General features: G+C 42.2%; 1 protein-coding gene across 3 annotated transcripts in view; it reads left to right on the plus strand.

Moving 5' to 3' along the window:
• SLTM (SAFB like transcription modulator) overlaps nt 1–14,713 on the plus strand; it is a 56,356-nt gene that overhangs the window by 37,448 nt on the left and 4,195 nt on the right. For all 3 annotated transcript variants that reach the window (XM_066592532.1, XM_066592534.1, XM_066592533.1), the window contains 8 exons: nt 1,522–1,679; nt 3,222–3,313; nt 7,047–7,210; nt 8,439–8,619; nt 10,206–10,330; nt 11,075–11,239; nt 11,330–11,641; nt 12,988–13,123. In XM_066592532.1, the coding sequence (XP_066448629.1) occupies nt 1,522–1,679; nt 3,222–3,313; nt 7,047–7,210; nt 8,439–8,619; nt 10,206–10,330; nt 11,075–11,239; nt 11,330–11,641; nt 12,988–13,123 (1,333 nt within the window). The remainder of the gene's footprint in view (nt 1–1,521; nt 1,680–3,221; nt 3,314–7,046; nt 7,211–8,438; nt 8,620–10,205; nt 10,331–11,074; nt 11,240–11,329; nt 11,642–12,987; nt 13,124–14,713) is intronic.

Below are 14,713 nucleotides of genomic sequence, written 5' to 3' on the forward strand. Positions count from 1 at the left end.
AATGCTTGCCCTTTAAAAATAACTTAATTGTTGGAAAGATGTGGAAGTGCGAGGTCAAGTGAATCAGGGGGATGCAGTAGAATTTTATACCCGCAGCAGCATGCCTCCACCTGGGCAACATGTGAGTTGTAAACTAAGGCATTGGTGCGCATGCCACGTCTCTTGGTTTTGATGGCCTCCCGCAATTTGCGCAGCGGTGAAGCATAGTATGCCCCAGTAATCGTGAAATCCATCAAGACTACTCTGTGCTGGTCCCAAAACACTGAGCGTGATCTTCCCTGCCGAGGGTTGGGCATGTGCCTTCTTTGGAGGTGGTCAGACCAGATGCTTCCATGTCATTGACTGCACTTTAGTCTCCGGATCATAGTGATGGACCCAGCTTTTATCCTGTGTGATCAGTCTGTTAAAAAAGTCCTCCCGTTTTCCATGGCAGATTGTAAAAAGAGCCTGGGAGCATCCAACTCATTCCTGCTTCTGGAAAGGTTTATGCATAAGGTACGCAGCGAGCAGATACCTTATGCATATGAAGATGGTCTTGGATAATTTTTTCCACAGATCCTGCACTAATCTTCACATTTTGGGCTAGGTCACAAATGGTTATGCGTCGATTTTCAAAAATGGCAGCCTCCACTTGCTGGATGGGTGTGTACATTGATAGCGGAGTGGGGTTGCCCTGGAATTAAAGCCATTACTACTGAAGTCCAACCACGTTTTGAATTAACGCTGCCAGCTCTTGACTGCATTATATGATGGAGAATCCTCCCCATAAACCTCTTTCATCTCATCGAACGTCTCCCTTGGTGTGCGGCCTTTCAAGTAAAGGAACTTGATGATTCCTCTGTATTCTACTGGGTCCATTATCAGACCTCGTACCACTTCCGGACCTGTAAGGCTAGGGTCACACAGGGCGGATTTGTAGCGGTTTTGCTGCGGTTTTTCTGTTGCGGTTTTGACTCAGAAGAACTGCTTCTGCTGCAAAACTGCTTCAAAGGTTAATTTGGGCTTGCGGATTTTCGTGCGGAAAAATCCACAAACGTTTTTTTCTGCAGCGCTTTTTTACTTTTGTCGCGTATTTGGTGCGGTTTTGGCTGCGTCCATAGAGGTCTATGGACAAAAAAGCGCTGCGGAAAAGACCAAAGAATGGACATGCTGCATCTTTTAAAACCGCGACGCAGTTGCATTTCCGCACTGCGGCTGTACGGAAAAAATCCGTCCTGTGAGAACAGCTTTTTGGCAAATCTCATTTGTGCTGCATTGCACTGCAAACGTAGCGGTTTTGCCGCAGTGCGGATATGCGACGGCAAATCCGCCCTGTGTGACCCCCAGCCTAAAAGAAAGACCATTATCAGTTCAGAGTGCAAGTTGGCACGTAGCCTATAGACTTATATCATTACACACGTGTAGTTTCAGCATCCTGCGATAAATAGAAGTGGGTCAGGGGAAATATTTAATGAACGCCCCTTGTGGGAAATAGTTGCACTTCACTATCATGAGATTAAAAATGATTTCTTTGTTCCTAAGAAGGCCCCCAAGTTCTGTTAAGAAAGAGGACAAAAAATCTGACAAGGTTGAAAAGAGAGATAGCAAGGATTTCAAGAAGGATGGTAAAACTCATAGTGATGGGGCTGGAAGCTCTAGCCACGATCCTGCAGACAAGAGTGACGAAAGGAAACGGCCAGGTAAGAAGAGTCTAAAAGTCTAATTGGTCAAAAAAATATATATAGATTAACACTAGTATTTAACTTATCAAGCTTGAACTTGGTTTAAATTATATGGCTGCACAATTCTTTTTCAATTAGTTTTTATTTATAAAGGTCAGAATTCATGTTTTTGGGTATGGACCTCTAAATGTAGGGCTCAAGCACTGCTTTAAGAGCGGTCTTTTTGCAACAGCCATTGGAGGGGGGCGGGGTGTGCTTAGTGCAAAGTATTTATACTTTGGGGTATATAAATTATAGCATGCAGGAAGTCTCCAAGCACCCCATAGTAGCAGCTGTAGGCAGAATTGTATCTGAAAGTATACCACGCATTTCATTGAATACTGTAATACATTTCTGGGCTTGTAGTTCTTCTGTATCATATTGTGTAGTAATGCGAATCAGGGCGTATATTTGGACAGCTGCTGCCCTGGTATCCATCCACTTGTTTTCAGTGGGCAGTAACCTTGCTGGAGAGGTCTGCCAATGCTGAACATCCTGGCATGTCCTTTCCTTAGTTGCTTCCTGCATTGGACTAATGAGATTGCTGCCCTGATCTGAGACCTCCTCTTAACCGAGTCTTGTGAAAGCTGCTGTATTTACAAGTACAATACAACAAGGCAGGTTTGTAGAAGGGCAGGGCTTATCAAGACTGATGGCTACTTACTGTTCACAAGGCACAGACTGTAGCATATAAAGAAAGCGGGATGAATGGGAGAAGTATAACAGTAAGCTCCCTTATGCTAGCTCCTCTTACACTGGGCGAGCTGTGGGGAAATCTATGCCAGACGCTTGTCCCAGTGGTGATCGCTCCTGTGCTGTTACACTGTAGTGATTATCCCTGGCACCGCTCACAGTGCTGCTGGCATGGAGGCGGAGCGGACAGGTAGCACTTTTTCCCCGTCCGCCTCTATTCACAGTAAGCCGACAGTCATTCAAAAATGACTGACTGCTGTTTACACTGAATGGCACGTCATTTAGTTTTTTTGCATGCAGAAACTGAATGACTGAACAATTCTCATTCATTCACTTTATGCGTTTACACGGGAAGATTATCGCTCAAATTACCGCAGAAGCATGAATAATGTCCAGTTTTTAAAAGCCCATTAGCCTACTTCCTGCAATCCGTTTACGGGAGATAGACATCACTTAACAGGAAGTGGACAACATATTAGAGAGGTGACCCCTAGTGGACAGCATTTTGGAGTGTCCCCCCCCCCCCCCCCCCCCCCCCCCTTCCTAGTTTAGGCAGAAACCATAAGTTTTAGTAAATAAAGTAAATGGCAGACCTCCTAGTTATCACATTGGCTATCATATAGGCGCAAGTTTTTTGCTTTTTTTGTTTGAACCGTGACCATTTGACATAGTGTCTTTGTATTAGGTTTAGCTTTCTATCATAAACTCTGCTCTGACACTTATATATTTTTACATTTTATTGGCGCACAATGTGTAATCAAAAATTAAATGGTTTTAAGAGGTGAACTTCCATTTTAAATAAATGCTGTATTTTTAAAATGCCTCTAGGTAAAAGCCCAGGACAAATGGTGGTAATAGACCAGACAAAAGGGGATCAGGGTTACATGCGACCACAAATGAGAAGAGGAAGATTCGATAAGGTAAGAGTAACAGCAGTTTGGGGTTTTTTTTCCTTCTGTAGTAGTTTACATTTTTTAATCATGGGCTTATAGGGGATGTAACACTTTTTTTTATTATTTTGTTTTTTATACTAATTGGGGTGATGCATATTCCATTTTCTTGGGGTAATCGTTTTCCCCAAGCTGCATGTCACAGCATTTAGAGATGCTGATATATGCAGAAGTTATTGTGCGGGGAGGGTAAAGCGGCTGTGACATAACCTGCTGGAAGTGAAGGATCCTGCGTAATATCCTATATCTATATATAGGTAATAATTTTCATTATCTTGCCTGTGATAATAAGATGGCTGCTGCAGGTCTCTACAGATCAGAAAGTGACACCCTTTACCCTGTTCAGTGGCTGATTTCTTACCCCCCCCCCCCCACCCCCCCCTGTCAGACCCACCAGGGCAGTTTTTTTTTTTAAACGGGCCAATCATTTAATTTCAACTAATTTTCCTATCGTGTTCCAAGAGCAATAACTTTTTCATTTTTCCACTGACACGGCCATATGAGGGCTTGTTTTTTGCGGGACAAGTTGTATTTTTGATGGCATCATTTTTGGGTATATATAAGGTATTGCAAAAAAAAAAAATTGTAGGGACATTGGGTGAAAAAAATTTTGCCATTTGTTTTTTGGATTTCATTTTTACGGCGTTTGGTGTGCAGAATAAATAATGTGATCACATTATTCTGAGTCAGCACGAATCCGGCGATACCAAGTTTATACAGTTTTTTTTAATGTTTTGCTATTTTTGCACATTTAAAACATTTTTTTTTTCTTAAAGGTTTGCTTTTGTGTCGCCACATTCCAAGAGCCGTATAATTTATTTTTTCCATTGCCAAAGCTCTAAAAGGCCTTGTTGTTTGCGGGATGAACTCTAGTCTTCATTTATTTTTAGGAACATGTAAAGTTTTGATCGCTTTTTATTCCATTTTTTTTCTAGGGGCAAGATTAACAAAATCTGTAATTCTGGCATGTTTTTTTATTTTTCACTGCAACCTCTCTGAGCAGTATAAATAATAAATTAGTCATTCTACAGGCCAGTACGATTATGCGAATACCAAATTGTAATAATTTTTTCTTTTTTGCTACTTTTTCTGTGTGGTTTTTTTTTTTTTTTTTTTGATCGCTGCATTCAAAGGCCTTTTTTGTCATGTTTAAAAAAATTTTTACACGCCGTGCACCCTGCAGATTAACCTCTTCCCACTACAGGACATATATTTACATCCTACAACATTGGGTTATGTACGAAGAGAGATCGCAGCGCGACCTCTTCATACAGCGCGGGTGTCAGCTGTTTATCACAGCTGACACCTGTGGGCAATAACTGCAATCATACAGCATTACATCATACTGCAGGAGCGATCAAAGCATCGCTAGCTGTGGTCCCCCAGGGGGGCTTAAAAAATAAAAAATAAATAAAAATAAAGTAAAAATAAGATCAATAAAGTTTTATTAATTGTAAAAAAAAAAAAAAAAAGGAAAAGTAATAGTTTAAATGACCCCACTCTTGCCATATCTATAATTTAAAAAAATCTAAATCTTAAAATAAAAATACATATTTGGTATCGCTGCATCCGTAAACGTTCGCTCTATCAAAGTGGCGTATTATTTTTCCCACACGGTGAACATCGTCTGGAAAAAAAATAAAGAACCCCACAAATGCACTTTTTCAGTCACCCTGTCTCCCAGAAAAAATGCAATAAAAAGCGATCAAAAACTTGTACGCATTCCGAATTGGTAGTAACGTAAACTACAGGACATTTCACAAAAAATGAGCCCTCGCACAACTACGACGACAGAAAAATAAGCTATCAATGCAGAAAAGGAGAAGAACCAGGCAGCATTCATTAAAAATCCTCCTCTTTATTAGAATAGCATGAGGAAGCAAGCAGCCACGTATCGACCCTGTGCTCGGGTCTTTATCAAGCTTCATAAAGACCTGAGCACAGGGTCGATACGTGGCTGCTTGCTTCCTCATGCTATTCTAATAAAGAAGAGTATTTTTAATGAATGCTTCCTGGTTCTTCTCCTTTTCTACATTGATGACCAATGGTGGACCCGGGGAGTCGGGACCCTAAGGCTGCCTGCAGACGAGCAGGTCGGATCCGGCGGCGAGAATTCTCGCCGCGGGACCCGACCCAAGAGCCTGCAGTGACGAGCGCGTACTCACCCGCACCTGGCGGCCCCGGCTCTTTCATGTGCCGGCTGCCGCGCAACCGGCACATGCGCAGACCGTAGCCGGCGGCCAGGTGAGTGCGAGCCCTGCACAAAAATAGGACATGCCGCGGTTTGTTTGCCGCGTGAGATTTCGCGGGGCCAAACCGTGGCCGTCTGCATAGGAATGCGTATTGTAATGCACTCCTATGCAAACTTTCAGTGGCGGAAAAACCGCCGCGGGATTTCCGCCCGTGTGCAGGCGGCCCAACTGGGCTATTGCATAGTGCCTTGCACCAGCGGTGTGACTGAACTTTTGGAGTGCTGCTGTAACTCTTTTTTTTCTTTTTTTTTTCTTCTTGAGAAAAATAAGTTATTGCGCACAGAAGATGCAGCAGAAAATTAATTTTTAAAAACTATGTCTTTGGAATAAATACTACAGCAAAAAAAAGAAAACTATGCAAGTTTAATATCGTAGTAATCGTACTGACCCATAGAATAAAGTTATCATGTCACTTTTGTTGCATTTTACTCCACTTAGAATTTTTTTTTTACGTTTTTCAGTACACTATATGGTAGTTTAAATACCACCCTTGAAAAATACAACTTGTCCCTCAAAAAATAATCCCTCACACAGCTACGTCGATGAATAAAAGGAGTTATGATTTTTTTGAAAAGGAGCTGTGTTATGAAGGGGTTAAATGTAGTAACTTCCTTCTCTGGGTCATTACGAACGTCATAGCCTAAGCTGGCAGACCCGGGGGCTATATTCAAGCCTCTGGGTGCCACAGAGTGCTATCAGGACCCCCTGATCATATTGCGGGGGGTCCAATGAAGACAGCCCTTTACATGCTGCGGTCACATAGACCACAGCATGCAAAGGGTTAAACAGCAGAGATCGGAGGTTTTCTTTGGTCTCTGCTGTAAGAGCTGGTGCCCTGCTATCCTCTGACAGCCGATCACCAGCTCTCCCTGCCACAGGGATCATCAGCTGTCTGACAAGCTGATGGTCTCCGTGGCGACCTGTAAACTAAACGGTGCAGGCGTTTAAAAAAAAAAAGTGGGAAGTTGCCATCAGATCGGGTCTATCTTCCTGCTTTTTTTTTTTAAAGTCCTGCACTGTTCTATGTGGGTCTGTGCAGGCAGAGCACACTGTCACAGCTTGTGGCATTGTGTTCTGCAGGTCCCACAGTGAAACATAGCCCAGAAATCTTCCAGGCTATATGCCTAAGGGCAGTGGAGCTTGTCACAGAAAATTTCCGGGCGTGCCACTGAAGGGGTTAATGGCCCGTTTACACATAACGATTATTGCTCAAAATTAAGCTTTTCAGTCAGCTTAAAAGCCATTGCTGGATCGCTGACTTCTTGTCCTTTGTAAAACGCTCCACGCTCAGCTCTTCTCGTCAGTGCTCGTGCAGTCGTTTACCTGCCGACCTGTGTAAAAGGGCCATAATGGCTTTGTGGTTAGTGCAAAATTTTAAGGTGTTGTGTTTTTTTAAATTCACAAAAAAATATATTTTTTTCAAAAAAATAACCAAAAATTCTTTATTTTAGATGAGGCCGAGGGAACGATTTATCCCAAATAAGATGAAGTTCCGTGAATTCCGGGATAAAAAGGACATTCTGACATTTCAAAAAATGAAAGCCCAAAGACTCCGTGAAAACGTTGAACGATTGGAACGGTTACAGCGATATCACAGAGCTGTGGAACTACGCAGGTAATTAGTTTCAAGAAACACTTGATTTCAAGCTTGTCTAGTCTACTACTGTCTGGTAGTGACTGATACTGATAATACAGGCTATTTAATAATATATTTAATTTAGAAATTGAAATGATTGTATAGAATAGGTGTGTAGCTGTCAGCACACACATTGCACTCAAGATGTGTCTAATATGCAGTGTGAGCTGGATTCTGAAAACTGTACATATGACTGCGATGTGATTTTATTTATTTTTCATGGAACCTATTGCGGAAAATTGCGTTTAAGATTGCGATATTTGTTTCTCGGACCAGTATCGTACTTGCTCGTGTAAATCCAGCTTTAGTAGGCAATAATATTTTAGACCTTTTTCCATGAAAAAAAAAAGTTTAAATGGCTAAGAGGGCTTAGCCATTTAATAGCTCATTGACGATCCCAGATGCAAATGCAATTTATAGGAAATATTAAATGATGTTGAAAACTAATATAAAAGGCCTCTTAAGTAATATAAAGTTGTGCCTAATTTAAGAAATTGTTGCCTTTTTATATGGATCATCCCAGATGGTTCAAGGCACACCCATATATAAAACATCTGACATTAAATCAGTTTCTTTAATTGTGTATTTGCAAATTAAAGGAGTTTTGTCATTAAAAAACAACACAAAAAAAAACAATACTCGCCTATTCCTCCCCAGGCAGTCTTCTTACCACATCTTCTCCTTGCTGATTTTCTCCAGTCCCCCGGGTCACCTCCAGCCGGCCGGAGCCGCCGCCTCTTGTTATGATGCATTCATTCTTGGCATTCTCCTTCTGGCAGGTCAGTGTAGGTTATGTCACTAGAAACGTAGCGTTCACTGCCTATGAAGGAATGCCAAGCTATTGCTGAGACTGTGCGTGTGCGCTGTCTCGCTGCGAGTGTTCATGTGCTATTGCAGAGAGACAGCGCACATCTGTAGTCTCTGCAATAGCTTGGCACTCCCTGCTAGGATGTGAACGTTACATCACTATTGACATAGTGTACATTGCCCTGCAGGAAGGAGAAAGCCGGCAATAGACGCTTCGTCAACGGAGGTGAGGTGACCAGTGCAGATTCTGCAAATCAAATTGGCCCATGGATTGGGCCTATAGTAGTGTTTTTTGGGTATGCCAAAGAATGGGGTTTGTAACATACCTGACAAACTGAGTAAGTCCAACCTTCTTGTTATGAATTCATGTAACTGGTTTGTGTTTTTAAATTCTGGATAGGCGCAGAGAGATGGCTGAGAGGGAGCGGCGGGAGAGAGAACGGGTCCGAATAATGCGAGAGCGAGAAGAACTTGACCGCTTACAGAGAGAGAGGGAGAGATTAGAGATAGAAAGGCAAAAGTTGGAACGTGAAAGAATGGAGAGGGAACGTCTGGAGAGGGAACGTATACGTATTGAACAGGTAAGCAAATCTATACCTAGTTATATCTTTCTCTAAACAGAATTTGTAATATGATTAGCTGCTAAAAGGCAGCGTATAATAAATGCCGCTTGTCTCTAACCCCTAGTGAATTAACACCCTTCTTGCAACACTAAATCGGAGTAAAAAAAGTAACACTACCTTCAAATTGAGATCTTTTCCAAATTTAGCATATGCAGTACAGCAACTAATTTATAATACATTAAAAAGATATTACGTTAACGAATAAAACAACGTTAATAAATAAGAACTTTCGTCTTAAGTACAAGATCTGTTGATAATGTTTGATATGTCCCATCACAGCATATAAAAAGGTTCTTTTGTTTAGACAGTTGTGTTTTAATTGTTTTGGTAGAAGTGTCCCCCTTAGGCCACCTGTCCACGTCTGGGTTGGATTCTGCCTGCGTAACATCACAGGGGAATCGGACCTGGTGCAGCCCAGAGACCCAATACTCATCTGTCCAGATCCGCTGCGAGTGTTTCACCTGGCAAGCCGTCGCGCATGTTCAGTGCAATGCATGACACGCTGGGCTGTGATGCGGATTCCTGCAATACTCTGCAGTGCCCACAGCGTGGAATATCAGGGGCGGACTGCTTCCATTGACTGCAGTAGAAGCCATCTGTGCCCCCCCCCCCACACACACACACACCCCTCTCCTCCGTGGAAAATAAAATATGCTGCGAATCTCCCCCGCGAATAGAAAATCGCGGTCGATTTCTGCTCGTGGGTAGGGGAGAATCTATTAACACAGCATGTCTATGGAAGGACATTGCTGCGGAATTTGCGGCGGACGTCTGGCCTAAATTCCGCAACGATAATCCGTCCGTGGGCATTAGCCCTAAAACAGTATGTTTGATGTGCTTACGAGCTGCCATGAGCTTCAGCCATAACCTGTTGAAAGGAGGCTGGTAGCAAGTGCTGACACATCATGCTGCAGATGCCCTGTCAATGCATTACATATTTGATATTCCTTTGTCATGACCTTTTTGGTTTGTAAGCAGTCTGCCCTGGGCTCAAATTTAAAGGGGGTTTACATACAAATCTTTCTTTTTTTTCCCCCCCTCTAGTAAAACTCTTAACTTGTTCAGATCTGCCATTCATTAGTGGTCCAGCTTTCGTGGTTTTAGCTTTCAGATACGGTTTGTGGGTTGGCTTACAACTTGTTCATACACAGAGATCTGTAATGGCCTGAACTTACAAAGGCAAGCTCATATTCCCAAGAGCATGCATCAGGCACAGAGTATGGATAGAGAAAATGGCACCTCTGATTTTTTTATTTTTTTTTTGAGAGGCTATACTGAAAATATACATGAGTAAGCTGGGCATATACAGTCACTGCAGCCAGATGCATAACAAAGAACCTGGCAGAACATAATCCTGTAAAAGTTTATATTGCATAAATATTTTCTATATACTTGACATAATTTCTATATGAACTGCCATTTAATCTTGATAGAACTCATTTGACCATTCTCCTAATTGTATAAGTTTATGTTAAAAAAAATATTTTTTCCAAAAATGCAAAGCTTTGATAGTATTATAAACAACTCGCTAAAACGCTCCACAGGAACGGCGCAAAGAAGCTGAGCGCATCGCCCGAGAAAGAGAAGAACTGCGACGTCAGCAAGAACAGCTTCGCTTTGAGCAAGAGAAAAGAAACTCTTTAAAGCGTCCTCGAGATGTTGACCATAGGTATTAAATGTGGTTCATAAAATAAATGTTTATGTTGACAAGTTTTAGGACACCCATAGAGGTTGATGGTTGATTTTTCAATATGGTTTTGGGCCACATTTGACCTCAATGACTGCAGTTACCCTTCTAGGCATGCTTTCCACCAAATTCTGCTAATTGTGTGGACGGATTCATCAGAGAGCTATAGATAGTGATGTGGGGGTTGATGGGTGTTCACGGAATATGGCTTTCCGGCTCATCCTGAAGATGCTTGATGGGATTGGGATCTGGACTCTGGGCTGGCCAATGACATTTTGCAGACTTTCCACTACTCAAACCAAGGCTTAACACTGCCTGCTGTATGACAAGTTGCTCTGTCATGTTGGTAGAAATACTGAGCTGTACCGAAGTATTGCCACAGGGTGGGTAATGCCACATTGTCCAGAATGTCTTGGTACCTATTGGCGTTGAGGGTGGACTTCACAATAACAATGGCCCTAGTCCTTCCTTATCAAAAACACTTCCACACCATAACAGAACCTCTTTGATAACCTTTTCTTCTAAACTCTTATACTGCATGCTCACACATTTTATTTGCGTATCCCCTTCGCCTGAGTGCACATTATTAGTGGGTGTCACAATACTTTTGTCAACAGTGTAGAAGTCTGTATTTTTGTTTATACATTTTGAGCTTGTGCCTGTTCCGTTTTGAATGCTGGCATACTTATTAGTAATGTAAGCACAATTATTTCTTCCCTGCCATAGAAGAGATGATAACTTCTGGGTTGAGAACAAGAAAATGACCATGGATACAGATTCTCGCTTTAGTCAAGGATCTGATTACAATCGACAGCCGACCAGGTTCAATGACTTTGATCTTCGAGAACGTGGTCGGTATTCAGAGGGTTCGTCTGCATCGTCTTTTGAAAGGTAAATATCCAGAGATAACGTTGTACTCTTTTAGCTTCCTATAATGATGCTTTTACATGTGCTGACCGCCTTACTGTTAAATTTTGGCAGACGTGACCGCTTTGTGAATCAAGGTGATGGCAAAAAGAACTTCAACAAGAATTTCACAGATTCCAGAAGAAATGAGCCAGCACAGCCACGAAATGAGCCACGAGACTCGGACAGGAGAGATCGGGATGAACGAAGGCCAGTAGGTATTGACCGACCAGGTGCAAACAGATCTGAGGGTCAAGGTCACGATCGAAGACTTAGTAATCCAGATATGCAGCATGGACGTCCTCAAAGAGAAACTCGAGGAAAACCAACCCTGCGTTCAACTAACTGGAAAGCAGGAGGAATGGGAACAGATAAACGGGAAGCAAGGTACGTCAGATTTTGGTTATAAATTCTGATTCTCTAGTTGTCACCCTTTTTTTTGTTTTTGTTTTCATATCATGATGTTCCTTTAGAAAGCAGACTTTTTATAATGGGTTTGCAATTAACTTATAGTTTCATGCAAAATGAAGGTTTTCCAATGCCGCTTTTGTTTTCTTAATGATTAATCCCTTTTAACATACTGTAGTACTTTATGTCCTAATGTTCCTATCTCGCAGCTAACATTCACAACTCGTCACCCTGTGTTATGTGCCACCTCTAGGCTGCCTATGATAGGTTTTATGGAGGCAGACTAAAAGCTTGAACCTCAATGTTTCCACCAACCTCCATAGAAGTGAATAGGAGTTGTGGAAACAGCGTAGTACTGTGAGCTGTGCTCAAGTTCTGAAATGCAGAAACTGCTTTGCTCACTGTTATGCTATTTATGCAACTTTTACTAATTTCTCTGAGCCTTATGGAAATAGTGAAGAATAGTTCACTAGACTGTTTTTGTTAAACCCAGGCATCCTGGATGCAATGGGGAAAAGTGGAGGAGTTCTTGAGAGAGATACAGATAGGGACCCAAATACAAAAATTAGAGTTCCGTTCACTACATGTTTGTTTCCTCAGATCCACAATCCAATTTTGCAAGGGAGAAGCCTGATAAGTTAATCTGAGATCTGTGCAAGAACCAGGTTCAGATCACTGGAACTCCGTTCTTCATTGAAAACATTATTAAAAATCCATGTTCACCTGTTAAAAAAACAAAATTGCCATGTTTCTGATTCTGGTTCAAAAATTCAAGTCCACCTCTAAAAACCCTCTGACATGTTTCAATGCTTCGAATAAAAATATTCTTTTTATATAAGGGAGTGCTGTCATTTTGCTGAACCTCTTTTTATGCACAAATCTCTGATGGGACCCGAATTCCTGACATGTAAGGCATGTAAGAACAGCTTTGTCAGGCTCATCCTGATTATATAAGACCTTTAAGGGCTCATGTCCACAGGGAGAATCAGACCCCCTACGGATTCTCCATGGAGAATCCGTAGCGGGTCTCTCCTGCCCCGCGGACATGAGGCATAAAAATAAGAATAAACTCACCTTTCGCCCACTCCGGATCAATGCATCCCTATGGGATGCGGATCCGCGGGCAGGAGAAGAGTTAAAGTCCGCTGCGGATTTTAATTCTTCTTTTGCCCGTGGACATGAGGCCTAAATGAAAAAGGGCTGACACAAGCCTTGTACAAAAGCGCCATGTTGCAGATTAAAACAAATCTAGGAGGTTTATTTATTTTTTAAAGTCACATAAAAGAAGTTCTTTTTTCAAAATGAGTACCTTTTTAATTCAACAGAAGTGACAGACCTGGACGTGATACACCTGCTCATTCTGCAAGAGGCGGGCATGGCAGTCGCGGTGGCAAATCTGGCTATAGTGGCAGGGATGGTGATCGTGGTGTAATTGTAGGAGACCGTGGAAGTGGAGGACACGTAAGTAATTCATCTATTCAGTAGTTTTGCTTTTTAATGACAAGACATTTCATGTTTAGACTAGTTTCTAACACACTGGGTTTAAATCTAAAGTGATTAAATATACATTCATATGATCCATAACCTAGTTTTATCCACATTACATGAATTCAGTGTGAGTCCCATGGCTGACGAGACGAACATTGTGTGATTGCGGAGGCCCCTGCATGAGGCTCTGTTACATCTACATAGTATGCTAGGCCGAATGAAGACAACGTCCATCTAGTTCAGCTTGTTAATAGTTCCTACCTGTCTGTAAGACCCGGGTCAACAGCCCCCCCCCCCCCTCTCCCTCTCTAAAATTTTATATCCTGTAATATCCTTCTGCTCTAGAAAGACATCTAGTCCTCTCTTAAACTCCTCTATGGATTTTGCCATCACCACGTCCTCAGGCAGAGCGTTCCAGTGTCTCACTGCTCTTACAGTATCAAACCCTTTTCTGTGTTGGTAATGAAACTTGCTTTCTTCTAGACGTAACGGATGGGCTCTTGTTACCGTCGCAGTCTTGGGTATAAACAGATCATGACAGAGGTCCTTGTATTGTCCCCTAATGTATTTATAGATAGTTATTTGGTCGCCCCTTAGTCGTCTTTTTTCCAGGGTAAATAATCCCAATTTTGATAGCCTCTCTGGGTATTCCAGTCTTCCCATTCTGTTTATTAATTTAGTTGCTCTTCTTTGAACCCCCTCAAGCACTGTTACATCTTTCCTGAGCATCGATGTCCAGAACTGTACACAGTAATGGGAGGTTTACTGTTGGAGAATAATGTTCTCGTCCCTAGCCCCTGTACCTCTTTTAATACACCCCAAGACTTTATTTGCTTTTGCAGCAGCTGACTGGCCTTGGTTACTCCAGTTTAGTCTACAGTCCACTAGTACCCCCAGGTCTTTTTCCATATCCCTTTTCCCTAGCAGTACTCCCTTTAGTGTATATTGGTGACATCTGTTTCTCCTGCCCATGTACATAACCTTACATTTGTCAACGTTGAACTTCATTTACCATTTTTCTGCCCAAGCCCCCATCTTATCCAGGTCCGTTTGTAGCTGTACATTGTCCTCCGTTGTATTAATTCTCTTATATAGTTTTGTATCATCTGCAAATATTGATATTTTACTGTGCAGTCCCTCTATCAGGTCATTGATAAATATATTGAACACAATGAGGCCTAATACTGAACCCTGTGGCACCCCACTAGCGACAGTGGCCCAATCAGAGTATGAACCGTTTATTACTACCCTCTGTTTTCTATCTCTGAGTCAATCTGATTTCAGTGGTAGTTGCTTGACTTGGCCAGTAGCGTGCCATACGCAAGATGGCGGTTTCTGACATGGCAATGGCTTTTTCTGTCCTGCAATTCTATAAACAAGGCAGTAGTTCACAAGTTGGATGCAGTTTCCAGACTAAACTCAGTAAGGAGGCCCCCCTCCCGGGGTAGTTTGGTTACAAAGTGGCTTAGACAATTTATGATAACTGGCTCCTTGTGTACAGATGACGGTCTGTTCCTGATCAGCGTGTTGAGTGTTCAGGAGGTGTTTGTCAGAAGCTCTCAG

Source organism: Eleutherodactylus coqui, chromosome 2 (genome assembly GCF_035609145.1).
Source record: "Eleutherodactylus coqui strain aEleCoq1 chromosome 2, aEleCoq1.hap1, whole genome shotgun sequence".
In the NCBI taxonomy this organism is placed as follows: domain Eukaryota; kingdom Metazoa; phylum Chordata; class Amphibia; order Anura; family Eleutherodactylidae; genus Eleutherodactylus; species Eleutherodactylus coqui.